Source organism: Leptosomus discolor, chromosome 21 (assembly GCF_034619465.1).
Source record: "Leptosomus discolor isolate bLepDis1 chromosome 21, bLepDis1.hap2, whole genome shotgun sequence".
Lineage (NCBI taxonomy): Eukaryota > Metazoa > Chordata > Aves > Leptosomiformes > Leptosomidae > Leptosomus > Leptosomus discolor.
Window position 1 is genome coordinate 6,398,428 of NC_141411.1, and position 25,417 is coordinate 6,423,844.

Consider the following 25,417-nt stretch of genomic DNA (forward strand, 5'->3'; position numbering starts at 1 on the left):
TTTGCACCCAGAAGGGAAGGGCTGGGCACGTCCCAGGGCAGTGGGTGCCCCCGTCTTGTCTCCCCAAGCATCCAAGGAGGGTCCCCTCTCCCATGGGTGCTGGGTACCGTCCTGGCCGGCAGTGAGCCATAAGAGGCAGTTCCAGCCCTTCCCCACGCAGCCCTTCGCGGACTCGCCTTGCAGGCGCAGCCTCCCCTCCTACGTGGCATCTGGCAGCACCTCAAAATGCAGCACCCCAAAATGCAGCACCCTGACCGCCCACCCCTTGGCAGACAGCTGCCCTCCTCGCCCCCACGATGGCCGGTCCTCGCTCCATCCCATGCAGCACCAACCCTGGCACTGGCCCTGGCCTCCCCTGGGGACAGCTCCTTGCCCAGCCGCCCCGGTGTGAGGATTTTTGCGAGCCTGAATCTTCCTTGGCTTCAAGTCCTGTGGGCAGCAGCATCCCTGATGCCCGGGCCTCGGGCGAGTCAGTGTAGCAGCCCATGGTGTATTGGCAACACGAACCAGGCAGGAGAAAGGTTTCCAAATATCGCAGCTCGCTTTCGGGGTGTCTCTGCCGCTCCACCAGATTGCACCACGCTTCTGCCAGTGACGAAGCGGGCACCCAGCGAGCGCATCCGTGGCCTGGCCAGTGTGGGGACAGGTGGGAGACAAGCCACAGGCGGGAGCCACAGGGAGCCAGGGGAAGCGGTGGGGTGCACAAGCAGAAGGGAGAGCATCCTTTTCGGTCCACAGCAGCACGACTGCAGCGTCTGTTGGTTTGGACCGAGGAAGAGGCGCAGGCTGGGCTCTTGTCCTGAAAGGCAGCCAGCACGTGGCCGTACGGAGAGTGGGGATGTGCTGAGAAATGAAGTGGGAAAGGCCCCGTGAGGGTGGTGGCTCACCTCCATCTGTGCACCCACAGGCCAACAAACCCGGTCGGAGTCAGTAAGGAATCCTCCTGGCACAGGGGAACCATGCCCCAGGGCACAGCAGGATCCCAGGAGCCTCTCTGAAGTGCTTGACTATCCTTCCCTCACCCCAGTGGGACCCCTCATCTAGGATGGCATCATCAAGGTCCCCAGTGGAGCTGTCTGTCCAGGGACTGGACAAACCACACGTGGTTGGGATGAGGAGCATCCCTTCTGCATCATCTCAGAGTCCTGTGAGCCTCAGGCAGCAGCGGGCTGTTCCCCCACCACTGAGGTCCCCATAGTCCTCCATGGCAAGGCAAACCTTGGTGAAGGCAAACACCCTGCCTGGGTGATGCCAGGCAGAGGACGCTGAGCCTCCTGCTCTCCTCTTGGTCCCCATCCAGCTCCGAGGCCTCAGTCCTCCTCGCACTTACCCAGGGCCAGGCTGGTTCCCGTCACACTGACTCTCAGCAGGAGTATGTCCGGACCGTGGAAGTCTCCAGCCTTGGTGACCCAGAGGCACCAACTGGAAGGGAGTCAAAGAGCAGAGCATGCAATTAGTGACGGCTCCAATTAGCCCTTGGCTTCTCACCAAAACATTCATTAGGCAGCATCTGTGCAATGAAGCCACATGAAGATGAGGGTCAAAGGAAGAGGCACATTTGGCCAGCTTTGATGCTCTCAAGGTTCCGGGTATTTGGAAAGTTCCCACCTGCCATCCCTACTCTTGGACAGCGAGCACCCTGCTACCCGTGTCCGGGTAGTGGACCCAGGGATTTTGTCCCAGGTTGCACTGTCCTCAGCTGGGTGGAAATTGATGGATTGGGCGAAAAAGGTTGAACAGCGGTTTGACCCAAACTGACGGATGGAAAGCTGTGAAATTTGAGCAAATCTGGAGACAGGAGGGGAGCTGAGCCTCGGGCTTGGTGCCGGAAGATGAAAGCATGACTTTCAAGTTCTCATTCATGCATTCATTTCTGAGCCTGCTGAAGCCAGCTCTGCACCACTGGGGATGTGGGTGGCTTGGGACAGTGGGACCAGGGTGCTTGGTCCAAGGAACAAACCAGGGTGAACCTGGCTGGAGCCTGTGCCTCCCTACAGCTTTGGAAGGGACCAAGATACCTTGTAGAAAGGAGCCGTGTGGTGGTGGGGCAGAGCTCCGGACGTGTGTGCTCAGCTAAAACACACAGCAGCCAGCAGCATGGGCAGCAAGCACGTCAAAGCAGGTCCCTGCCAGCCCTGCGAGAGTGGCTGCTTGGCGGCGCTCGACTGAATTGAGTCGGTTAATTCAGTCCCTTTGGGGATCATTTCCAGACGGCAGGATAGATAAGACTGGTCCAGACTGGGCTGCTGCTTCCTGACAGCCTCCAATGCTGTCAGGGTCTGACCTGGATGCCAAAGCTAGGGTGAGTGACATATATCCCCACTTCACGCCCCAATCCAGCCCTCTCCCTTGTGCTGGCAGTTCAAAACAAAGAAGTCACACACCAGACAAGAGTCTGAAATAACCCTTCTGAAAAAAAAAACGTTTACAGCAGACAACAGCTCAGGGATCCCATGGATTCAGCGTCGCAGGGGACGCAGCAAGCCTCTTTCCCTCTCCTCTCCTCTCCTGGTGGTACATCATTCCCCATATTCACGGAGGTCTGAGCAAGGGTGGGAGAGGACCCACGGGAGAAGGCGGTGACCTACCTTCCGGGGGCATTTTCTTGGCAGGGGCAGATGGAGGTGGCAGGGGCACCAGGCTGGTGACACGGAAGCCGGCGGGCAGCGTCTCGGCTGAGCCACTGAGCATGTTGATGCTGTGCACGTCTCGTGGGCGGAAGCGCTTTCGCCAGGACGGGGTTCGACGGAAGGTCTTGTCATCGCCCTGCGAGGGAAGAGCAGGTTACAGGCCCTGTGAGATACCAGCACTGCTTCCACCTAACAAGGGTGTGCCTGTACATGGAGACCCACTCAAACCGTGCAGAAGTGTGTGATCAAATTGGGTCAAGGGCATAGGAGACCTCTTTGGGATCCCATGACATAGACTTTATCCTTTCCAGCTTGCCTATCTCTTCTCTCCAGCCTGTCTGCAAAGATGCCTTGGAGACATCAACACACAAGCCCCAGTAAAGCCCCAAGGGATGCATCTAACCCTGTCCAGATAATGGCATCTGGAAGTGCCTGCTTCTCTCTGTTCTCTAAAGAGAGCTCTGGATAGCTCTGCTACCATATCTCATGGAGGAAAGCTATACATAGGAGACATCTAGATGAATTCCCACCTTCAGTGACTCAACATGAACAGTTTTCTGGCTCCTTAAGGGGGCATCTCTAACCCGCCAGCATTACCCGCCGCAGATGTGTCATGCCCACAACATCTGTGACTCTAAAGGGCAACACGAAAGCAGCTGGCCAGGAAAGCCAGGTGAGCCTACTTGAAATTCAGCCCAGTGAGCATGAGGCTAGAAATGATGCTCAAGATTATTCCTCACCTGCCTCCACAGCCTGGCAGCACGTTCCTTGGGGCCTTGTCTAATAGTTTTAGCTTATTCCACTGATACTGCTCATGCAACTGCTCTAGAGACATACTATTTGACACTCCTGGACAAGGAAGAAGAGAGCAGAGGTCCTGCCTCTCCTGTTCCTTGCACAAGAACAGGCGGTCAGCCTGGTCGGGACATGGGAGAGGTTGGGTACTCACATCGTCCAGCCTCCGATCTGTGCCCAAGGCGAGCAGGTTGTTGAACTCCCGCTCCAGCACTTGTCGAGCCTGAAAAACAAAACACAAGCATTCTCTGTCGATGGAAACAGTTTCCAGCACAGTCTCCCATCCCAGGAAAGCCTGAGAATGACAGAGAAAAAGCCCACGCGCCATCTGAGTGCTCTGCTTTGAAAGGCAGAGTTGAGTTGGTGGGTCTGGCGGAGTCACGCCGCAGCCGTGTCCCACGCTGGCCACCCTCCTCCAAAATCCTCTAGGGATGCTGCTCTTACCTGTGTGTTCTGTGTGGGGATTTGCAATACAAGTGCCAGACTGTTGTGGTCGAAATTTTCATCGAGGGCCAGGAGCGCCCCGTGCACCCCGCTCTCAACGAGGTTGTTTGCATACTCGCGAAGACCGATGGACTGGATCCAGTGAATGACCTGGTCATTGGTCCACACCAACACGTCTGCAAAAGACCGAGGGCATGGCTAAGGGCCAGCTCAGACCATGTTCTTGGTTGTGCAGGGACCTGATGATGTCGTGAAGCCCTTTCACGCTGCCCCAGGCTGATCCTGGGACTCTCCTTCCCCAGCCAGCAGCAGCACTGGCTGCTCAAGTGGCAGGAACAGCTCACTTCAATTTACCAAACTAAATGCTGAAATAACAGGCAGAAAACAACTGTGAAAATTAATCCTAAGAACCCACGGCTGCTGGTGTAATTAGGGGCATTATCAATAATGAGATGTAATCTAAGCAGCAGCCAGATGCGCAGGGAATCTCAGGACAGCCAGCAAGGAAGGGGAGGCTGAGCAAACTGGGGGATGTCCTGAGCATCTGAAATGGGCAGGAAAACGATCTGATGCTCAGACTGGATCTTTTCTCTCTTAACACCCTTCCCCCCTCCTCATGCCTGACTAGAGTAAGCTGCATAAAGGCACTTGGAGCAATTTTTTGGGGAAATACTGCAGGGAGGTCCCCCCTGGAGAACAGCCCCGTGGGCATGGTTGCTCAGAAATAACCGTTTCCCCTAGGCAAATGCTGTGTTAAAAACAAGGGACAGGAGAGAGACCATCACTGAGCATCTCTTGGGAGGTTTCTTATCTCCTTTTCCAGACCTGGATCATGTACATGGCTGCTGACCTTTGATTTCGTGTTGGGTCTCTTCTCGCCTCCTCTCCAGCTCTTTGCGGTCGTAGTTGAGCCTCTTCAGGCACATGATGCCGTACTGCAGGCTGGTGCTGCAAGGACACAAGATGTCACCCAAACCTCAGAGGGGTTCAGCAGCACGGGGCAGGTGGCTTGGAGGGACCCATGGAGGGACCCACTTCCCTGCTTGCTCTCCATGTGCCCAAAGGATGCTTCGCCTCAGGATTGGGTCAACACAGACACAACCCAAAGGGAAGATCTTAGCTGGAAAATGGGGAATGTCCCTCCCTTCCCTGGTAATTCCCCACTCCAGCAGTTTTACCCTCTTCTACCTACCTGAGAGCACATGGATCCAAATAACCATATTCCACATATTCGGCTGCTCCAGGCCGAAGGGTTCATCCCCAGAGCAAGAAAGGCCCTGGCAGGCCCATGGACACAGCCCCATGGGTCAGGGTGGGTGGTTGTACCACATGACAGGGCTGGATACTGGTGCCTGAGCAAGGCATTTGGGATGGCCTAAGCCTTCTCCAAGCTGGGCTGCTGGCAGATGACTGCTCTGCCTGCTGGTGGGGTACCAGGTGGGATGAGCCTTTTATTTTTGCCTGTGGTTTGCTCCACGGCCAGGAGAAGGCTTGGTCCTCTGCAGTTTTGCTGCAAGGAGTGTGATGAAGGAGAACATTTGCCCATATGAGCTGCCCCAGACCAGGTGGTTGAGTTCAGCCTAGAAGTGCCATCCTCCAGCACCAGGGCTGGCCAAGACAGGGGAGAATCCTTCAAATTGCCCCATCCTCTGCTTCATGTGCAGACACTGCACCCCAGGGACCTCCTGAAGGAGAGGACTCACCGGTGGAAGCTGTCTACCATCTTCAAGTGCACTCTGAGGTCTTTCTTGGTGAGGTGGTCCAGCATCCGTGCATCAACAAGACACTCCATAAAGTAGCTGCGATACTGCGGGAGACCCAAGCTGGGCAGCCACTCATTACCAATCCACTCATGGTTCATGTCCCCATAGGCCAGTGTCTGTGGAGAAGCAAATGGAGAAGCTAGGGAGAAACCAGGGCTTGGTGGAGCTCAGACTCCCAGGAGACCAGTGACAGTTCAGACAGCTGCAGCCTGGGGGTCACTGTCCTGAGGATCAAACCCAGGCCAGAGGAGTTTAACCCTAGTTTGTACTGAAGAAGCTGGAGGGAACAGTCTTGTTGGCCATGGTCTGTGTCCTACTGATGTCTCCCAAGGAGACAAGACAGTAGCCAAAAAGCAAGCATAAGGGATAGCTGGACTTCGACACACTTCTTTTGGAAGCACATTCATGAAAGCGGAAACAACTAGCGAAGAAAGAGGTTTCAGTGCATTCCCAAATTTTTTTTAAGAAGCTTAGAAAAGATCTACTTTATAACTTCAAAATGAAAAAAAGGTCAGTTTGGGGCAGAAAAACAGCCATTCACTTTCACTGCAAGCTGATTCTGGGTCCAAAAATGAAATAAACACCACCAGAAGAAATGTAAAACATTTGAGAATGATAAAACCAGAAGAGATGGATCCAAGCAGAACTCTCTCCTCCCACCTTCTCAGTCCATGAAAATGGTTTGTAACCTGAACTTGGGGCTAAAAAAAAGGTGAAAACTAAACCTGCCTTGCATGCAAGGTGGCTGGTCACTCTCAGGTGGGGGTTTTTAACACAGGATCTGTATCTTACAGAGCAGGTCCAAGAAAAAGTCACCCTGCCTGAAGCAGAGAAGGACACTGCTTGATGGGACCGCCCTGTACTTGAATGATGGCTCAGAGGAGCAACCACAGGGTGCAGGTTCAGACTTGAACAAGGACATGGAGAATACACATGTCCCAGGTGCCCCACGATGTCCACATGCCTCCCTCCCACAACCACCCCAGGTACCGCCCATGGAAAAGGGTGACACGGGGACCTCACCTGTGCCCAGCTGCCTTCCTCTGTGTCCTAAGCGTGACACATGCGGCATGTCAATAGAAAGGACAGGTAATGTCAGTACGCGGCGGCCCTGCACCGTGAAAGCATGTGCCGTGTGTGCTGAGCGTGGGACCCCTTGGCACGGCGTGACCCAGAGGGGATGGGGGTCGGTCTCACGGCTGCACGGCCTGGGGAGCTCAGCCTTGTCAGCAGGGTGCTGGGGACACCCCAACCCTGCTGGGTCCCGGTTTCACACCATCTCTCAGACAAGTAAGGAGGATTCAGGGTGAGGCTTTTCTCACGGGCCTTGGGCTGGAGATGGCACAGGCACTGGGGGTCATACACCTTTCCTGGGAAATATGGGTAGTTCTTGGGTCCCCAAAGACAGATGGGTGCAGAAAAGAACCTAAGCTCATAGGTCACAATGCCCAGAGGGGCTGCCCAACCCAATTTGCCGATTTTGTAGCTATTTCCTCCCTTGGCAACCTGTGCTGGTTTTGCTTAACCTCACAACACCCATCAAGTGAAAGTGTCACATCCTTGCCGTAACTCTGAGCTCTCCTTCCCAAAAGGCACCTGCCAGTTACAGGTCTGTGCTACTCAACCAGCAGACAAAAGCTCCAATAAAATGCCTAATTCATAAAACAAACCGAAAATGCTGCTCCTGCTCTGAGACGCGGACGTGGGGTCATTAAGCTGCAGAGACGGGAGCATGGCTACACCTCTTCAAAGGAGCCAGAGCTTTTGGGAGCACAGCCCCATCCCTCTGAGGGACCCCAAGCTATCAGCCAGTGTAGGGACAGACAGTGGGGACAATATTTGGGTGTGCTAAGGTCAATGGAAGATTAGACTGACTTCTATGGGTGCAGAATGACCAATGTGGGACTCAATCTCATGCATCCATCTTGAAATCACTCTTGGTTTTTGTCTTTTATTTCTTTCCTCTAACAGAACCAACAGGCAAGCTGCTCTAGAAACCCAGCAAAACCTACATGGGCTTGACAAAGGAAAATGCATCTGATGGTTTTTAAGCCAGTTTTAGAAACTGTTGGTATATTAAAGGTTGAAAGATGGTTCCTAAACAGGTGCATGGTGCTGGCCATGAGCTGACACATGAGACGCAGCAAAGATCCCCTTCCCTCCTGGGGTTTAGCATGTTAATGCACGCCTGGAGCTCAGCTCGGTAACTGATACACTGTGCAGCAGCCGTGGGGCTTGGCCAGCCTCACCGTCTTGGTGGAAGTCGCCATGTTCTCCATCTCCTCGTGGGTGACCCAGACATTTCCAGAGGACTGCAGGGAAAAGAGCAGAGTGGTCAGGGTAAACCACCACGGAGCTGTGGCCTCAGTTCATAACCGCACTGGAAACAAGCTCAGCGCAGGCCAATGGAGGATCAGGCCACCCTTGCACTTGAAGCTGTAGTGGGGAGATCTCGAAGTGTCCTTGCAGCTCAGGCTGGTGGTACCCCGCTGCCCAAGACCCTGGGCTGTCCATGCAGCCATGGCAAGTGTAGTAAGGACCACTGGCTCTTTTGCTGCCTCTATACTCTGGTGTTATGCTCATGGAGCCTGCAGGCTTGTCTCTGACAGCTGTGACCCCAGCCATGCCCGTCTGAGGGGGACGCAGCACACTTGGGGCCTTCCTTTCTGCTGGCTGCATTTCTACAGATGTGTCTTGGCATTACTGGGGCACCACTAACCCCTTGAGGGGTTTGGGGACCAGCACAAGACACGATTCCTCCGTCTGCTCCATGTCCTATACAGGGCAAGGCTGGGATCTGCAGTTGCTCTGACTTGCCCCAGGAATTTCACACGGTCCCAGGAAAAGTCTTGTATTGAAATGACTGAGAAAATGGCTGTGCATAACCCAGTTGACTCTGTAAATCATGCATATGGTCTTTGGATGGGACTTTATCCTCTCCAGGGCAGACAGTTCCTGAGCTTTGCTCTTTGCAGGCTGCTCAGCTGGGTCAGCCTCTTGCTGACAGCCGCTGAGTGTGAGGACAACAGCATCTGCTGGTGCCTCAAGACAGGGAAGTGCCTCACACTCCATGGCTGTATCTGATCTTTGTGCCTGAGGATAAGTGTCTGGTGGTTTGACCAGTCCATGAGGGAACGTCACCCCGTTCATGGCTGCACTTGCCTCTAACACTGGGACTCCCTGGTGACCGGTGGACCACTGTGGTCCCAAGGAGTCATGGAAAGGAGGGAAACAAGTGTGTTGTCCTGCCCCATGGAGGGTCTGTCTGGGGAAAGAGGGGGTCTGTAGCAGGGAGCACTTACTGTCCGTGAGGTGGGTGGTGCCGAGGGGCTCGTGAGCGAGACCATCTCCTGGATGGCCAGACGCAGCTTCAGGCGATGCAGTGCATTGCTGATGCCGATCTCCCTCTGGATCTCAGTGTCAGACAGGGCCGACATGATGGCTCCACTCTTCACGTTGGCTCGGCAAGCGGCAACGTACCAGGCCGGCATCCCCACCCAGAGCTGCCAAAAGAGGGCAAAGACAGTGACTGCCCGCTAGACCTACCCATCTGGTAGGATCAAGGCCAGCCTGTTTGAAGCTCAGTATCAAAGCTGGATACCCACGTGGGGATCCTTTTTTGTTTGCACCTTGCACAGACGGCCTGCGGGCAGCCCAGCGTCCCTATACCTGATGGACACAGCACAGGCAAAGAGCACCTTCTGGGCCTTTCAACTCAAAGCTCTACTCAAACCACCACTCTACAGAGTATGTGAGGGATCTGGGGATCTGCTCTGCTCCCCCAGGTTTTGCAGCCATCAACCACGTGCATGGACCAAGCACGGTGGGACTGCAGGGTGCTGTATCGCTGCCAGGGGAGCACACTACAGACTGGTGGCGACAGCAAAGCCATCGGTGCACGGGAATGATGCATGGGCACGCTCTGCCTCACCTCCAGCCAGGAGACAACGGTGGGACCATCCCAGTGAGCAAAGGGCAATCCTTTCCTCCGAGCCTCTTCCAGGAGTTCGTGCCTGGAGGGAACGGAAGCAGAAGAGTGATTTACTGGGGGCTTCTGGGGAAAGGAGCAGCTCTTGAAAGGGAATAAACCATGGGCAGTAAGAATCAGCTGGTAACAATAAAGAAGCTAACAGGGCTTAAGAGAGGGTGAAGATGAGAAGTCTTCCCAGTAATTCCCAGTCCCATGCCACGGCTTCTCAGCCATCGGGCAGGACACTTTCTCGCTGGGGCAGGGAAGGAGGTTCACTCACTTCTTCCGCAGCCGCCGATCCTTCTCGGCCTGAGCACCCAGCTTGCCAAGTCCCAGAGGGTCCTGCATGCCCACCTCCATGTCTGTCAGCAGCACTACTGGGCAAGCAAAACATCCTCAGGTCAGTGTGACGTCCCATGGGTTCAGTGTGGGCACCGCCACAGTCCCCATGCCAGGGTGTTGGGGACGCACAATCGCAGCATAGGAGATGACATTTCCAACCCACCCCCACAGCCCCCCCTGCATCCCTGGGAAGCCCAAGGGGATCCCCACCTGCCATCCCTCCCATTTCAAGATGCTCAACATCGAAGCAGTGAAGGATTTAGGAGCGGAAAAGCAGCTCCCACCAAAGGGCTGTGCAAAATCAAGAAGGTCCCACAGGGAGGGAAGCAGATTTGGGACATTAAAGATAAGATACAGTGATGGAGGGGGTCATTATCCTCACTGCTGCTCTTGCAGAGCATTAAGGGTAATACCATGCTCAGGCCAGAAAGGGCTGTGGGGCAGAAATCACCAGGACCCAACTGCCCTGAAGCTGCAGGGAGCCCAGAAACAGTGGCCCCAACATCCCCAAACCAGCAGGGGTGTCCCTGCTCCTCTGCCTGTCACCCCAACAGCACCCCAAAGCCAGACAGTGCCAGGAGGCGTGCTGAGAGCCCGGCCTGAGAGGATGCCCGCCCGGCACGCACAGGAATAGGGCTGCTCACGGACCCTGCCCCGTGGCCCCTTCTCTGCTCAGCTGAATCAAGCGACCCTTCTCTTTTTTCCCGAACAAGCGCCCGATGGAGGATTTGATCCCCTTCCTCTTGGAGCCCTTGTGCAAGGAGTCCTGGCTGCTGTTGCTGCTGGGGTTGCTGGCCTGCTCCTCCAGTGAGCTGGGGATGGAGGAGGGAGAGGAACAGCAAAGCCTTTAGGTTATTCCCGAGCAGCGCACAAGCCATGGCAAACCCCAGCCCGTCCCACAATCCCACGCTGGCCCCATGTAAATCCTCAAACCGACAGAGCAGGCACTGGCGTGAGATCCAAAGGGTGCTCCACGTACCTCTTCCCATCCTCCTGACTCAGCGCAGGGTGGCCCAGCTTCTCCAGCCGCAACGTCCTGGGTGAGGATGGGGGGGACGTCTCACATTTGATGGTGGTTTTATCCTCTCGGCTTTCATCCCGAGCTGCAGGTGACTGAATAAGCAGAGAAGCCATGAGGCTGGGCAGCCACAGCCCGGCTCCATCCTTGCCCTGCTGCCTGCCTCTCTCTTGCTCCATGGAGGCATGGCCAAAAGAGCCACCAGGGCCCTGAGGCTTTGCCACGCTCCAGGATTGGCCTGAACTAGAGCTCTGGCAATGGCTCGAGATGCCCAAGCAGATGGAGAGGATGTGGCCGTATGGCCAAGATCCTGGGAATAGGGAGGAGAGAGGATGCAGCCCCATGGTCCAGGTCAGGGTGTGGGGAGAAAAGCTGCTGGCCCTCAGCAGAGGGCTCTGAGAAGAACAGATGGGAATGTCCCAAAGACACCCTTGTCGCCAAAGGGGACACAATGTTTGAGGACCCAGTGGCTTTCTGAACCTCCCCATGTCCTGCCAGACCCCCCAGGCTGCCAGATGGCACATCTCCAAGCACCTTACGGGATCCCCATGATCATCCTGCTGAATCCCTGGGGTCCCCAGCTCCATCCCGCGCCTGCTGCACCCTGACCTGTGTGTGGACAAAGCCAGGAGCAGGCTGGAAAAGGGGCTTGGACAAAAACCAACGGGATGGGAGCCACTCACTAGCAGTTTCCTCCGGTGCTTCCTCAAGTCGCTGGGCTGATTGCAAGGGGGAAAGCGAGAGAGACACAGAAAGGGGGGCAGTTAATGGAGAAACCCCCCCACAGAGCAGTCCCGGGGCCAGGCGTGCCAGGCTGGGAGACAGCAAACATGGGCACCCCCGTTCCACATCACCCTCCCGCACACCCGTGCGGGCGCCGGGGCATTGCTCCCACCCCAGACAGCCACGCGCACGCCCTGTCCAGCCCCCCTTCCACCCCATGTGCCTCCTCACCAACGTCATGATCCCCATGCGGTCGAGGTCCTGAGCGGCGCTACGGGAGGAGAGCTTGGGGGTGGAGCGGCCGCTGAGTGGTGGGGAGGAGCTGGCCAGGGACAGGGCCGTCAGCGAGGTGGGGATGGAAGCCCTTTTGCAGAGCTGGGTGAGGTTGAGGCCCTCCATGCTGCCGCTCGTGACGCGGGTCTCCAGCTCCTCCGCGCGGAGCTCGGTGGACTCCTTCTCCTCTTGGATCATCCTGGGGGAGCAGTGGGGGTCAGGTCTCCCAGCTCCCCACCTTTCTGGGGAGTCATCTCACACCTCCCAGCCATAAGATCTCCCTGCCCTGGGCAAATATCCCTTGGGTGCTGTGACTCAAACCCCAATCTCCAGAAATGGCAGCAAGATCCAGCAGGATCCACACAAACCGGAGCTGAGACACACCATGGTTTCTTTTAATATTCATGGGGGACTTTTTAAAAAATAATTATCATTTCTGGGGCAGCTGAGGGACAGGGAGCCATGTGCAGGAAGGACCAAGCCCTGTGGCTGGATGTCCTGAAGCCATTTCCCTGGCTGAAGCTGGACCATGACCTCAATTTTAGGGCATCAGAGCCTCCTCCCACTGCCTGGCAGTCTGTTGCCTCCTCCCAGCACCATTTCAGAGCTAGACAGTGGTGGGTTTTGGCCATGGTCGCTACCTGATCTCCTCGTTGATGGCATCCAGTTGCTCCTGGAGCATCATGGCCAACGTCTGGGCATCTGAATGCCCACCAGGTGAGAGCACGTCCATGGAGCTGAAGAGCGTTTCACGGTCATCCTCATCCACATCTGAGATCTCGGGGTCGCTGTCGAAGGCGTGAGGCCCTGTGGCCAGGACGCTGCCTGCCTGGGCCTGCTCCCAGTCCTGGGTGAAAAAGGTCCACTGGTCCTACACGGCACCCCCATGTCTCCAAAAGCCAAACTGAAGACCTCCACGCAACAGTCACACCTTGATGTAACCCCACTGGGAAAATCTTCCTACCATGTCACCCCCATCCACGCACCAGGTGAAGGAAATTGCCCCATGTCCCCAAACCAAGGACACATGAGACCAGTGTGTACGGCAGGAGAAGACCCCAACCCCAACTCTGACCCCATGCTGGCGTGAAGATGGATTACCTTGGCTGGCTCCTCCCGTCGGGTGGCAAATCGGCCCTTCTGCGCCCGAGGCAGGCCCGGGGCTGTCCCGAAGGGCTCGGCGGGGGCATGGACCACAGCGCTCAGTGGGAAGCGCAGGTCCGTGGAGCTGCCCATGTGGGACCTGGGAAGAAAGGGCCCTGTTGCAGACATCACGCTGTGCAAGGATGCCCTCATTCCCAGGCTGCTCTCCTTGCAGCCCAGGCTTGCTGTGGACAAAGGAGGAGGATGAGGCCACTCCAGGATGCCCCCCCCCCCCACCCAGCAATGTTTGCCTGCTCTGCACGAAATTATGCAAAACCAGGCTCCAAAAAAAGGTGCCCCGTTCCCCCCACGCTGGCCCTGGAGCTGTGCTCACAGACTGTAGAAGCTCAGCCCAGGGCCCTACACTGCTGCTACCTCCCCCTTCGCTGCAGCACCCACTGGGGCATCCAGCCAGTTCTGTGCAGCGGGACTGTTGTGAAGCCGTGGGCTGAACAGTCCCCTCCTGTCCTTCCATCTAGAGAACAGCTTGCACCTCCCAACATGTACAGCACATCTTGTGCCTGCCTTCTCCATCCCCATGGTACAGAACAGGGGCCAGCCAGGGAGCTTTTCTTCTTTTTATGTTTTCTTTAACATTTTAATGAAAAAAACACAACCCCCTGATGAATAAGATCCCATTTGAAACAGATCTTCCAGGTGCGGGGACACATGCATCGTTTGGGATCTCCCAGCAGAAACCAGCTGGGACTTCTTCATCCTCCTCCTCCATGCTTGGGAGTGGGTCCCCATGCCAGGCAGAGCAACACAGCGGCTGCTGTTGGACACGAGGCCACTTTTTGCCACTCGTGGTTCTCATTGCATATCTCCGTGTTGCCTGCTTGCTCCTCCTTGCCCTGAAGACCCAACCATGCCGCTGAGCAAAGCACTTTCCTGGAGCACAGGGCCATTACCATAGAAGGCATGAGGTTTTTTTGATTTAAGATGACAAAAGCAGTTGTCCAAGGCAGGTCAGAGTTTTTCCACCATGGTGGGTCTGGTTTCTAGTGCAGATACAGATCTGTGCTCCCCACCCCAGCATCCTACCAAACCCAGACAAACCCACTAACATGAGCAGCTTGGCTTGGCGTCAGCTTGGTGTTTGCAGACAAAGGCACAGCCCAAGTTTCAAGGGGATTTAAGCTGTGGAGCCACTGACAAGCTGCTCCTGAGCTAAAAACAGATAAAGGCGCCTTAGACAAAAGCTGACATTTCAGCTGAGGGATTATTCTGGCCTCTGTAACTCAAGCTTTCTGCTGATTTTTCCTCCAAGAAACAAAATGTTTAAAAAATCATCCATCCTGTTCTTACAGACCCATGCAAAGAGGTCCCACACATGCTCCAGACACCCCTCTGTCACTCAGCTATCCTTCGTCCTCACAAGCTTTTCCTCACTCTCCCCATTTCTTCTCTCCACGACAGATAGGGAGCCTCCAGGCCTCCTCCTCTTTGCCACAGCCGCTGACAGATTTGAAGCTGGTTGCAACAGCTCCTTTCCATCTTTTCCAGCCTTCCTGAGAGCTGAATTTGCCTAGCTGGTGTTCACTTTCATTGGTCCCTCGCTGCCTCTAAGCGATGAGTCGAAAATGCTCAGGAGGTGCTGTGGTCTCCCAAGCGATCACAGCAAGCCAGTGGGGCGCATGCCATGCTAGCACCCTCCTTTTCTAACCCCTGGGTTTCTTGCAGCAGCACTGGGTACCCTGGTCAGTGCTGGAGGCTGAGACCTGATGGACGCACCTCTCCTCCTGATGCTCTGGGCTGGGACCTCCCCATCTCCCAGCTGTCTTTAAGCGAAAGGGTGTGGGAGGACCATTGTAGAGAGGAGGGGAAAAAATGGAGGGTGTCATTCTCCTTTGCCTGCAACAGCTCAAAAGAGGTTTCTCCTTCTCCACCAGCCCATCTCCAGCACACCACAGAGGGAACGGCATCTGGTGAACATCCAGCTTTCACAGAAAATTAAGCCCTAAGCCCTTTATGCAGAAAAGGAAATGATGCCCAGTGGTTTTTCACCCACAGAAGAGCAAATTTTGGGCCATTCAGTTGGGCTGGGCTGTTCTGAATGGTCTGTGTCTCATCCCGGGACAGAACTGCACCGGGGACAGCAGAGCCGGAGCCAACCCTGCTGTGATGAACTACCCCACAACCCCACACCAAGGACTGGTGAAACCAGAAATGCCTGATGTCAACAGCATTTTGGGGCCCAGAAAGCAAAACATCCCCAAAGCTGTGGGTGCGGGAGGCGAGCGGGGTGCGCACAGGCTGGCAGGGTTTCGGCAGACGGCCCGTACCTTGTGTGCACGCTCTCCACAAACGTCCCACTTCTGGTCTTGAGCTGATCGACCTCCAGCCTCAGTTTGTCGATCTCATCAGACAACCGTCGCTGTTCAGGGCGAGACAAGAGACAGGTGGGGGTTGGTTTTGCTCTGAAGGACAGCCAGGTTTGGGGTAATCCAACTCCTTAGCGGCTTCCAGTTTTATATTCCCTTTAAAAATCCCCATCCCAGGTTCAAAGCACCTTTGACACATCGGTAAAGAAACAGCTCATGCAGGCAACAGTGGATGAGGATGCTGGGGTGATGCCACGAAGGGAGGGAGTGATCACAGGCCAGACAGACAGACACATGTGCTCAAGCGATGCTGGTTTGAGAGGCAAAGGGACATTGGTCCCACCAGGATGCTCTGGTTTTGCTCCAGACCTCATGCACACATTTGCCTTGGCAAAGGGCTGGCAGCAAGGGACCTGCTAGCCAAATTTGATGCTGGCCCTGTCCCTCCTGCTGCCAGCCCCATCCTCACCAGGAACCTGCACCTGCACTAAGCAGCCGTGCTGTCCTGCAGATGTGAGGGGGGAGGCTGCAGCGGGGCAGGCTGCAGCGGGGCAGGGAAGCAGGGGAGATGGGATCCTTCAGGCACAGCAGGATGCAGTTCCGCGGGCAAACAGGCTGAACCAGGGTGGGTAACATGCAGGCAGCGTCATGCAAGTCTTCGAGCTCTGCCGAGCTGAGCAGCTATGGCCGGGGACCACGAGCAGTGCCCACACACCTTCACCGCAAGCAGGGAGCATCTGGGAGAGAAAGGCCCTGGGCAAGGGGGAAAGTAACCCCCCGGTTCCCCCAACCATGCATGAGACACGGGGCACATCCCAAAAGCTCCCATTGCTTCAAAAAGCTGCAACCCTCAAGCTTCCCAGCACAGGCCGACGTGGACTTGTGTTGCAGACTTGTGTTAGACGCTTTATCTGAGAGTAGGGGAGGTGCGAAGACCTATGGGGCCTTCTGCAAGCTGGGCATGGAGCAGATCTGGCCCCCAATTTGCGAGGGGGTCGAGAAAGCCTTAGGGGGGTGAAGGGGACACGGCTGCCTGAGCAGCACTGTCCCTTGCAGCCAGGCTGCACCAAAGGGCGAAGCCACCCCGGCCTTGCTGCTGTCCTCGGCGTGGGGTTGGGGAAGGATGAGCGTAATAGAAACATGGAGATGGACTGAACGTGCCTGTTAGGGAATCAAAACGGGGGTCTCCGGGGAGGTGGGTGGCAGCTTCCATCCAGCCACTGCGTGGGTTAGTTTGTGGCCTCCTGTTGCTGGGCGCTTTGGGATCCCAGCTTCTCCGAAACTAGGGTATTTTAGGAGATGCCACTGCCACTAGCCAGGGAATAGGAGCGAGGAAGCGCAGTCACTAGGGCAGGCTCCCTGCAGCAGCATTTACCTTGTCGTGCTGGTGTTCCTCTATTTGCTTTTGGGTATTTTCCAGCTCTTGTAACAACGTGTTCTTTGAAAAACAAAACAAAACAAAAGGGGAACAAAAACAGGAAAGAAAAAGAGAGACCGTTTAGAAAACGGCCGTGTGGCCTCCCAGAGTTGGCCAGTGTGGAATTGCTGTGCCGTGATGGGTGCCTGGCAGGAGGGATGGCAACGGCTCCCTGATCTAGTCTTCACCTAGCTGCCCACGAACCAGTTTTCTCTGCAAACCTCCTGCTCCTCAAGCAGCTCAACTGCTGCCTCGCACCGGGGCCAGGGCATGGCCGTGGAGGGCAAGCGGTGATTAGAGATTTGACAGGCAAGGCTTGAAGATTAGGAAACGTGTCTGAGAGGAGATCAACTCCTCGAGCACCTGGATCAAGGGCAGAATGTCCCCTACTTCTAAGCTAGGGAATAGGCAGGGGGAAAAGAAGATGCATTTGCAAGTGCCTGACCTAGTGCCCTTTTTTGGGAGGTGCTGGCAGACAAACAGCATCATTTTTGCCCTCAGAAGACCTGGAGAAACTCTCTGGGTGAACCAGTGCTGGTAACAGGTTCGGGGGCAGTTGACGTCCCTTCACAAGGTGCCACTGCTCTGGTCCCTGTTGTTTTCTGGGATGGGAATTCGGAATCAGCCCCATGCGCTGGGTCCTCCTTTTTATCCAGAGCCACTCGGACATCTGCTGAACGCCTGGACACGCTGGCACAACTGGGTCTGGTTGGGGACAGGAGGTGCAGAGCGGCAGGAAGACAGACCTGGTCCTAGAGGGATCAGCTGGGGGATGCAAGCCCTCTGTGCTCTGACTTGCTAAGGGGAGCCTGGTCCCTGCTGGAACTCAGAGGGGAATTATCAAGGGCTGACCTCCCATCGGCATTGCGAGGTTCATCCTTGCTCTGAGCCTCCTGCTCTCCCAGCTAATTCCATTCACGCTGGGGCAGCAGCAACTCCAGCTGGCTCCTCAAAGGAAAGCCCAGTTCCCCAGAAGGAGCAGGGTGGGAGCTGGGAGGCTGCTCATGGATTCTTCCCTGGCTTGGAGAAGGCAGATGAGTCTGGGCTTGGGGGACATGAAGGTTTCAAGGCAGCATGTGGAGGGGATGGGCAGGTGGGAGAGGATGAACGCTGCATTTTCTCCTGCAAAACGCAGTAGGGTTTTGCTCCGGCAGCCAGACTCAGGCTGCAGTCAAGGCTGCGCCAGAAGAGACACAGGGAAGCGAGGGAACGGAGCAGGACAAATCCTGCTGCTGTCATGAGGTGAAAGGCGGCGGGGGGTGGGTTTTACCAGGCGAGGGCCGGCTGGAGGCAAGGGTGCGATGCAAATCACGCTTCCCTGCACTCCCACCAGCCCCAGCACCCGGCTGGCATCCTGCATGTGGTCATTTCTCCATCCCTGCACAGGCACTTCCAAACCCCTGTGCTGTGGCTGGCCAAGGCTCCACACTGGAGGGGCTGCAGACCCCTCAACACCCTCACCAGCCCCCCAGAGGACCCCCTGCCCCCCAGCCACTACCTTCTCCTCCAAGGCCGCCATCCGCTCCTTGAGGTGCAGCTGCAGCCGCTCATTGGATTCGCTCAGCAGGCGGTCCACAGTGTCCGAGAGCCGCTTGTTGTGCTCCTCGTTCATCTTCTCCCGCTGGCGGGCCTGCAACGGCAAACAGCAACCGGCCACGTCAGATCCAACGGATCTGCTCCTCCTGCCACGAGGGGCTCAGAGCCCTCCTGCCATCCCGTGCCTGCTGGCAGTGTCAGAGCTGATCCACCAGGTCCAGCTTGTGGGGACAAATCCACCCCTTCCAGCACAGATCGGACCCTCTGCTGGGTCTCTGCTGGTCTCTGCCATTTCCCAGCCAGGGATGAACAGGAGAGAGGACGGGATCCAAAGAGATACCGCCTGCCTGACGCTCCAGAAAGCTTGACCTGTGCATCTGCCAGGGACAGCCACACTGGGGGCACATTCCAGACCCCAACGGGTGCCAATCCTCTGGATTTGCAAAGGTCTCTCCAAGTCTCTGCCCTAGGCTAAAACAACCACCGGCTTCCCCAGGGGCACACGCTTTAACACCACCTGAGCAACCCAAGAAACAGGCATCACGACCTCCTGCGTGGACAGCCCAGCCCCTGGCTAAGGAGCACAGCAGGGACTGTGCAGCCCATGACGCATCAGCTCGGCCTCCCTGTCTTTTTGAGGGGCAGAAACCTTTGCTCCCAGCACCCGTCGGTCTCGCTCTGCTGCTGATCCAGGCTTGGGGGAAGAGCTGCTGCAGCCTCTCCCTCCACCCTGCATTTGGGATCCCAGGGGGTGATGCTGGGAAAAGTGTGGATGTGGCACACTAACAGCAGGACCTGGATGCCTGGGAGAGGTGGAAATCACAGCGGAGAGTATCATGAGCTCCTGTGTGGCTCTAGTTTAAGAGATCCTGGATGGAAAAGGACTAACCAGGCTCCTCTCCCCATCCTGCTTCAGACACCAGCAAGCCAGCCCTCTGTGGTGTAGCCAGGTACCCAGCCACCAAGGCAAAGGGGAGCCAAGACCAGATGAGGACCCACGAGGACTCCCCTGTCCAGGCTGAGCAGCGCTTACCCTGGCCAGCTCTTGGTTCTTCTCCTCTAGCTGACTCTCCAGTTGCCGGAGGTGCTCCTCGATGCTCCCGTGCCTCTCTTCTGCCTGGGAAAAGCAGAGCAGCGCTCTCGGATGATGCTCCTGCGTCCCTCCCTCCATCCCTGCATCCGCATCCTTCCCTGGGATGTGATGTTCTCTCCCACTGCCTGCACCCCTGCCATGGTCTGTTGTGCACTTTGAGCCCAAAACAGCCCTGTTAGCAAGGTGATGGGAGATGAAGGTGCTCTGTGAGCAACCAGGCACCCATTCCAGCACCTGGGAAGCACAGGGCTTGCCATATTCACACCTCCCTCCAGACCTGTACCCTCCCAGATCCAGCCTGGGTCCTTCTTCTTCCTCCTCATCCCAGCGTGCTCCCAGCACAAGCTGGAGGCCACTCAGATTGACAGGGCCATCTCTGCCTTGGAGAAAAGAGCTGAGGGAAGGGAGCAAACCCCACACATGCAGGACACATTAATAGCTTTAAAAACGGTGCAGCCATGGGGAAGGCAGAGGACAGCAAAGCTCAGAGGCTGGGAATGACAGCAGGGGGCCTTGGGCCTGCCAGGGGCTCCATCACTGCACGGGGGCAGCCAGACCTGCCTCTTCCTCTGCTCCCTGCACTCCCTTCTGGCTCTGGTCCCCGGTCACCTCTCACACTTGCCTTGGTGAGCGCAGCAATGCGCTGGGCCAGCTCTGCTTCCACCTCGGGTAGCGTCTCTGCCTTCCGCATTGTCTGCTGCAGCTTCTGCTCCGCCAGCTCCAGCAGCTCCTGCAGGTGCCGGGCTTTCTCCTCGCACTGCGGGACAGGGCAGGATGGGTGCCCGGCACCGAGGCTTGCCTGCTTGTCCCACTCCCAGCACCCGCTTCTCCCTCCCCAGTCCCCAGGGTGGTGGGGAATCTTTGGGTCCAGGTTCGGTACCTGGCGGTGCAGGGACTCCTTGTTGGCCAGTTCGCTTTCCAGCTTGTCATTGAGGTCATGGATGGAGGTGGCTTCTCGCTGGGCTGCCAGGTAGCGTTTCTCCAGCGTGGTGATCCTCTCCTCCATGTCCTCTTTCTGAGCCAGGGCCTGGGGAAGCAATGGAGCTGTCACATCCTGTTCTGTGACCACCAATTTGGGAATAACTGGGCCACCCAGCTCCTGCGATCCTGGAACACCCCTGAGCCCAAGCATGCAATGAAAACCCGGCTTCACACAGGGACGAGGGACAGCAGAGTGGGAAAGCAATAAAGGGAGAGTCAAGCAATCACAGAAAACCTTCTAGCATGGACACAGCTCACTGCCCCGGGTCTGCAGCACACCTGGGTATCTCAGTGTCTGCTTATAACCTCAGGGAAGTCCTGCAGATGGACTTGGGGACAATCACCCAAAGGCAGTGGCCCCTTTTGGGGAACACAGGCCTTCACCCTGCATACAACAGGAGTTATGAACCCTTCCCAACCCAGAGCATGTGGAAGCTGCTGCGAATGTCTCTGCAACTGCAACAGGCTTGGCAGTGCGAGAGGGCAGTGTCTAACCTCTCGGAGGTCCCTCTGGTACTTGCTGCTCATCTCCTCCGATTTGATCAGATCCTTCCTGGCGGTGCCCAGATCCTCCTCCAGCTCGGCGACGCTGGCAGCCAACGCAGAGATGCGCTCCTTGGCCTGGACCACTTCGAAATTCTGCTTCTCCAGGAGCTCCTGCAGCTCCACCACCCGCCCTGCCTCATCATCCGGGTGGACGGAGCCGTTGGAGAGCCGCTGCAAGGCAGCAGAGAGGGAGGTGGATGCCGGGCTGCCCCAAAGCACGGGCTGGCATTGCCTGCAGCTATGCAACAGGGGAATATGGCCCTGCAGGGACCCAGTGAGGTGGTGGGGAGTGGGGGTGTGGGGCTCTGGGACCCCCTGTCAACACTCTCCGCTAGCCAGGGATGTGGCTTCTCACAGGCATGATGGAATAGGGATAGCTGAAGGCTTCCCAGAGCACCTCTGGGAAGCAGAGCCCCTAGGAGCATTGGAGCAGCAGCACAAATTCCCCTCTGCTCAGAAACGGCCTGTATCCACCGGGAAGGGCATTTCTGAGGGGGTTGGACCCAGGGGAGAGGGAAAAAAGTTTTCAGCACCCTGGAGCCAGCAACAAGGGGTTTGGAGGAATGATGGCCTCAGTGAGCATGGTCAGAGCAGGGGTTCTGGAGCTCTCACCTTCCAGGGAAGCTTCTGTGCTGGCTCCTTGGGCTCCCTCTCATCCCGCTCACCCACTGGGGCCTCCCGCACGGTGCCTTGCTGCAGAGTTGCCACCTGCATGACAACAGGGCTTAGTTAATGAAAGCAGACGAGACCATTTGGTCCAGCCACGGGTGAGGCCAGCCCTGGTGCACCCAGGTCTGCAACCAGCTTCCCGCTGGCCTACTCCACCGTCGTACCCAGCTAGTGCCCATGGCTGGGGAGGAACTGGAGGGATAGGGTAAAGAAGGAAGGCAGAGATGCTGTGAAAGCTCAGCACTGATGGAGGATGAAGCCTATCCAGAAGCCTATCCATCTCACATGGACAGAGTGGTGCTTGCTACAGGCACACAAAGAGCCTGAGCAGGAAGATTATCCTGGTGAGCCCTCGGGGACCTGAGCCCTACATCCCAGGACTCCCTCCCAACTCATTTCATGAGTTTGCAGCCAGCCAGACTCCAAACCCAGTGCAGATGTAGCCAGCAGGAGCAGGGAATAAGCACCGCCGTCACACCCTGCTCTGCTGTGAGAGGATGAGGAAAGGTCCCAGCAAGGTGACCAAAGGTCAGGCATTGCCTCCCCGCTGAGCCTGGGGAAGTACCACAGGATGCATCTTGGGATCTGGAAAGAGGAGCAAAATTTGGCCAGGCAGGGGCTATAAGGGTGGCTCTTTCCTTTTGGCAGTAGTGGTTGGGCACAAACTTCAGGAAGGAAAACAGGGTTAATATGGAGGGAGATGAAAAGAGCTGGATGTTGGGGACAGTGAAGTCCCCATGCCAGAGCTCCAGCAAGGAAGGAGACGGGGGATGCAAAATGAGGTGCTCGCAGCAGCGAGGTTTGGGTCCCTGCTGAGGCAGGGAAAATCACAAGTCACACTCAGCCCCCTGAAATGATTCAAGTTCAGGTTGTTTTTGTCAGTGAAATGAACACCAAACAGCAAAACGACAGAGGGAACTTGGCCTGCAAGAAAAGTTTTCAGAATATTTACAAGGTTTCCTCCCGTACAGACAATCCTTCATGTAAATAGCAATTTTAGAGTAAAAGCTTTAAATGAAAAATGCCCCAACACCATTTCTCTGATCGGCATGATCATTTGAGGGTGGTATTTCAGCAACTCCAACATGAATTCACAAATGTAACATGGAGCAGCCCCAGGCCAGCGGGCGCCCCAGCAAGGGCTGCCCAAATACCTCTTACCTGCCGATGGGCATCCACGAGCTGCTCCTCCAAGGTTGCCACTCGCTCTAAGGCTGCTCGTAAGCGTTCCCTGACCTGCAGCAGTGTAAGACAACAGGAAAGGCCATTATTTATCCGTGAGGAGGGTGCCCAGGATCTAGGCAAGCTCCCAGCCCCTTTTGTCTGGCCCAGGCTCAGGTGGATTCACATCCAGGGCACAGGCACAGGGATGCCCCAGCCCATCACCTGGGAGAGCAAAAAAATGTTGGAGAGGAACAGCCTGGGCCAAGCTGACTCTTGGAGACCTACGGCCAGGACAACTTTGAAGACATCTTTTAGCAGAGGAAGGAGATGCTTGAGGCAAATGAATCAGGAGGAATAATACGAATCATAATGCAAAGACTGAACCAGGGTGCCAAATGCTAGCTCTCGCCACCACCACGTGAGTGACCTGGGGAAGCAAGTTCTCCTTCCCCAACAGCCTCAAATGCACAGCATCCACTCAGCAGCCCCACCAGCTCCTAAAATGAGGGTGCTGCTGCAGCTTTTGGATATCCAAGACCTTCCTCCTGAGAGACCCCATGTCACCCCCCAGCTTAACAACAAAAAATGGCATCGAGCGGGAGGGAGGAAGAGGGTTGGGAGAAGGTCAGCTCTGAGCAGGGGATGCTCACAGAGCGAGCCAGGAGAAGTTCCAGCAGCCTGTCTCACCTTTTCATCTAGCGCCTTGTGATGCTCAAAGAGTGACTTGAGAGCCTTGAGCACCTCGACCTCACTGGAAACCCCGGACGGCGACTGGGCCTGACGCTTGACCACGGTCATCCTCAGGGACCGCTCATGCCTCGACACCAGGCACTCCAGGTGCTCCAGCAAGAGCTGCAAGAGGGCAAGCGTGAGGCTCTCACCACCTCGGGGGCTGTCAATGCCGATATCGGCCCAGCAGCCTGCGGTGTCCTACATTTCTGAGGACGGAAAGCCAGACAGCAGGTTTTATACGCTTACCCGGGTATTATTGCGTTCGGCTTTCAGCTCCGAGATCTCCTCTTCCCTCTCCAGGAGCTGCTCCCGGCACGCACTGAGCTCCCGTGTCAGCGTTGCAAACTCCTGCAGAAATCAGGGCACTGCCGTGAGCAGGGAGAGCGGGATGGAGATGGAGCCAGTGTCCCAGCCCCACTGCCAGGACCTCTAGCACAGAGCATTTCCCATCTGAACCCAACCAGTGAGAGATGGCGACACCAAGGGGAACATTGAGAAATTGGTGGAGAAGCACAGCCAGGCTGGGAGGCGATCTATTCCTGCCTTCCCTAAGTGCCTTGGACAAGGGAGAACACAGCATCCCAATATTTATCCATTTGGTTTGACGTCCAGTGACACAAGAAACTGCTCTACAGCTTCGGAGGCAATTGGTGGCATTTAAAGCACCCCAGTCAAGGCCACCAGCATGCTCCCATCCCCACTGTCCCCTTGATGCAACCCAGCAGAGCACCCACCTAGGAGCACTCCATCAGGCTAAAACTCACCGCAAAGTCACAGCCAGCCAGGATGAGTCCCCTGGCCCTCAGCCTCAGGACCTGGCAGCATCCAAAATCTCCTCCCAAAGGAAAGAGCGAGATCTGCACCAGTCCAGCGTGTCGGGCCCCATCAAGCATCTTACAGGGCACCCCCAAGCCCCGAATCCCAGCTGAAAGAGATGGGGCACAGCAGGAGATGTGGCAGGTGCCACCAGTTCTTGCTCCAGTCACCGCTCCCTCCAGGGAGATGACAGCCAGCAAGGAAGAGCCGTGCACAGAGCAATGCCAAAGTCGAGCTGCAAAACCAGCACTTCCTTTGGGATATGATGGGCTCCTCAGAAACAGAGCAATCACACTTGTGACTGCGTCAGATGGGAAATGAAACTTGGTCTGGATGCAGGAGAGTCTGGTTTCCCTTAAAAAATGAAAACCAAGCACCTGGGTTAGCCCAGGAACACTCTCCCGTTGCTCCCAGTTGCTTTTTCAGCCGCCAAGTGGTGCCAGGACTCAGCGACATTTTGCAGCTGGGATTTTTTGGGGTGAAAAATGCAAATGCAGAAACACTTCATGAATTTACACCAGTTTCACAGTGTTGAGAAGAACTTAAAAAGGAAAAGGGTTTCAGAAGAAGCTGAGAAGGATTTGACTGAGCATTAACAAATCAAATTTCGACTGGGGGCTGAGAGCCGTTTTACAGCATGAAATTCTCTTTCACTTTAATTTTCAAGTTAAACAAATAAAAACCCTTCAAACTGAAGTGAAACGTTGAGGCTTAGGTTGAATCAAATGCTCTGCTCAGCTCCAAGCGAAACCTCTTGCAACAGCTGACGTTCCTCCAAGAAATCAAAAGCTTTCTAATCTCTGTTTGTCCCAGCTAGATTTTCCCTCTCCTTTCCCACTCAAAACTGCTCACACTGGTGTGGATTTTAGCCTGGGGTTGGTGGGGACAGTGATGTCACTGGTGCTACAGAGACCCCACAGTGGGATAGGACCTGAGTACACTGCAATGTGCAGGAAGGGAAAGAGCAATCGCAGTGGCTGAAGGCAGTCTTCATCCCTATAAATAGCTGCTTTTCTGCCCATCACCATGTCTCAGAGC

The 25,417-nt window shown here is 56.0% G+C and overlaps 1 protein-coding gene across 1 annotated transcript in view; it reads right to left on the reverse strand.

The window, feature by feature from the left end:
* Positions 1-1,363: 1,363 nt before the first annotated feature.
* Positions 1,364-25,417, reverse strand: part of PPFIA4 (PPFI scaffold protein A4) — a 31,876-nt gene continuing 7,822 nt past the window's right edge. Inside the window, exons 2-29 of the mRNA XM_086476632.1 lie at positions 23,810-23,911; positions 23,519-23,683; positions 22,829-22,903; positions 21,611-21,706; positions 20,948-21,169; positions 20,352-20,498; positions 20,090-20,228; positions 19,412-19,491; positions 18,341-18,472; positions 16,801-16,863; positions 15,387-15,478; positions 13,060-13,201; positions 12,600-12,805; positions 11,917-12,157; positions 11,646-11,681; positions 10,924-11,057; positions 10,593-10,756; positions 9,883-9,976; positions 9,564-9,645; positions 8,935-9,135; positions 7,882-7,944; positions 6,656-6,682; positions 5,573-5,748; positions 4,720-4,817; positions 3,870-4,045; positions 3,580-3,648; positions 2,589-2,766; positions 1,364-1,422 (exon numbers count right to left, since the gene is read on the reverse strand). Coding sequence (XP_086332758.1) covers positions 1,364-1,422; positions 2,589-2,766; positions 3,580-3,648; positions 3,870-4,045; positions 4,720-4,817; positions 5,573-5,748; positions 6,656-6,682; positions 7,882-7,944; positions 8,935-9,135; positions 9,564-9,645; positions 9,883-9,976; positions 10,593-10,756; positions 10,924-11,057; positions 11,646-11,681; positions 11,917-12,157; positions 12,600-12,805; positions 13,060-13,201; positions 15,387-15,478; positions 16,801-16,863; positions 18,341-18,472; positions 19,412-19,491; positions 20,090-20,228; positions 20,352-20,498; positions 20,948-21,169; positions 21,611-21,706; positions 22,829-22,903; positions 23,519-23,683; positions 23,810-23,911 — 3,459 coding nt within the window. The remainder of the gene's footprint in view (positions 1,423-2,588; positions 2,767-3,579; positions 3,649-3,869; positions 4,046-4,719; positions 4,818-5,572; positions 5,749-6,655; positions 6,683-7,881; positions 7,945-8,934; positions 9,136-9,563; positions 9,646-9,882; positions 9,977-10,592; positions 10,757-10,923; positions 11,058-11,645; positions 11,682-11,916; positions 12,158-12,599; positions 12,806-13,059; positions 13,202-15,386; positions 15,479-16,800; positions 16,864-18,340; positions 18,473-19,411; positions 19,492-20,089; positions 20,229-20,351; positions 20,499-20,947; positions 21,170-21,610; positions 21,707-22,828; positions 22,904-23,518; positions 23,684-23,809; positions 23,912-25,417) is intronic.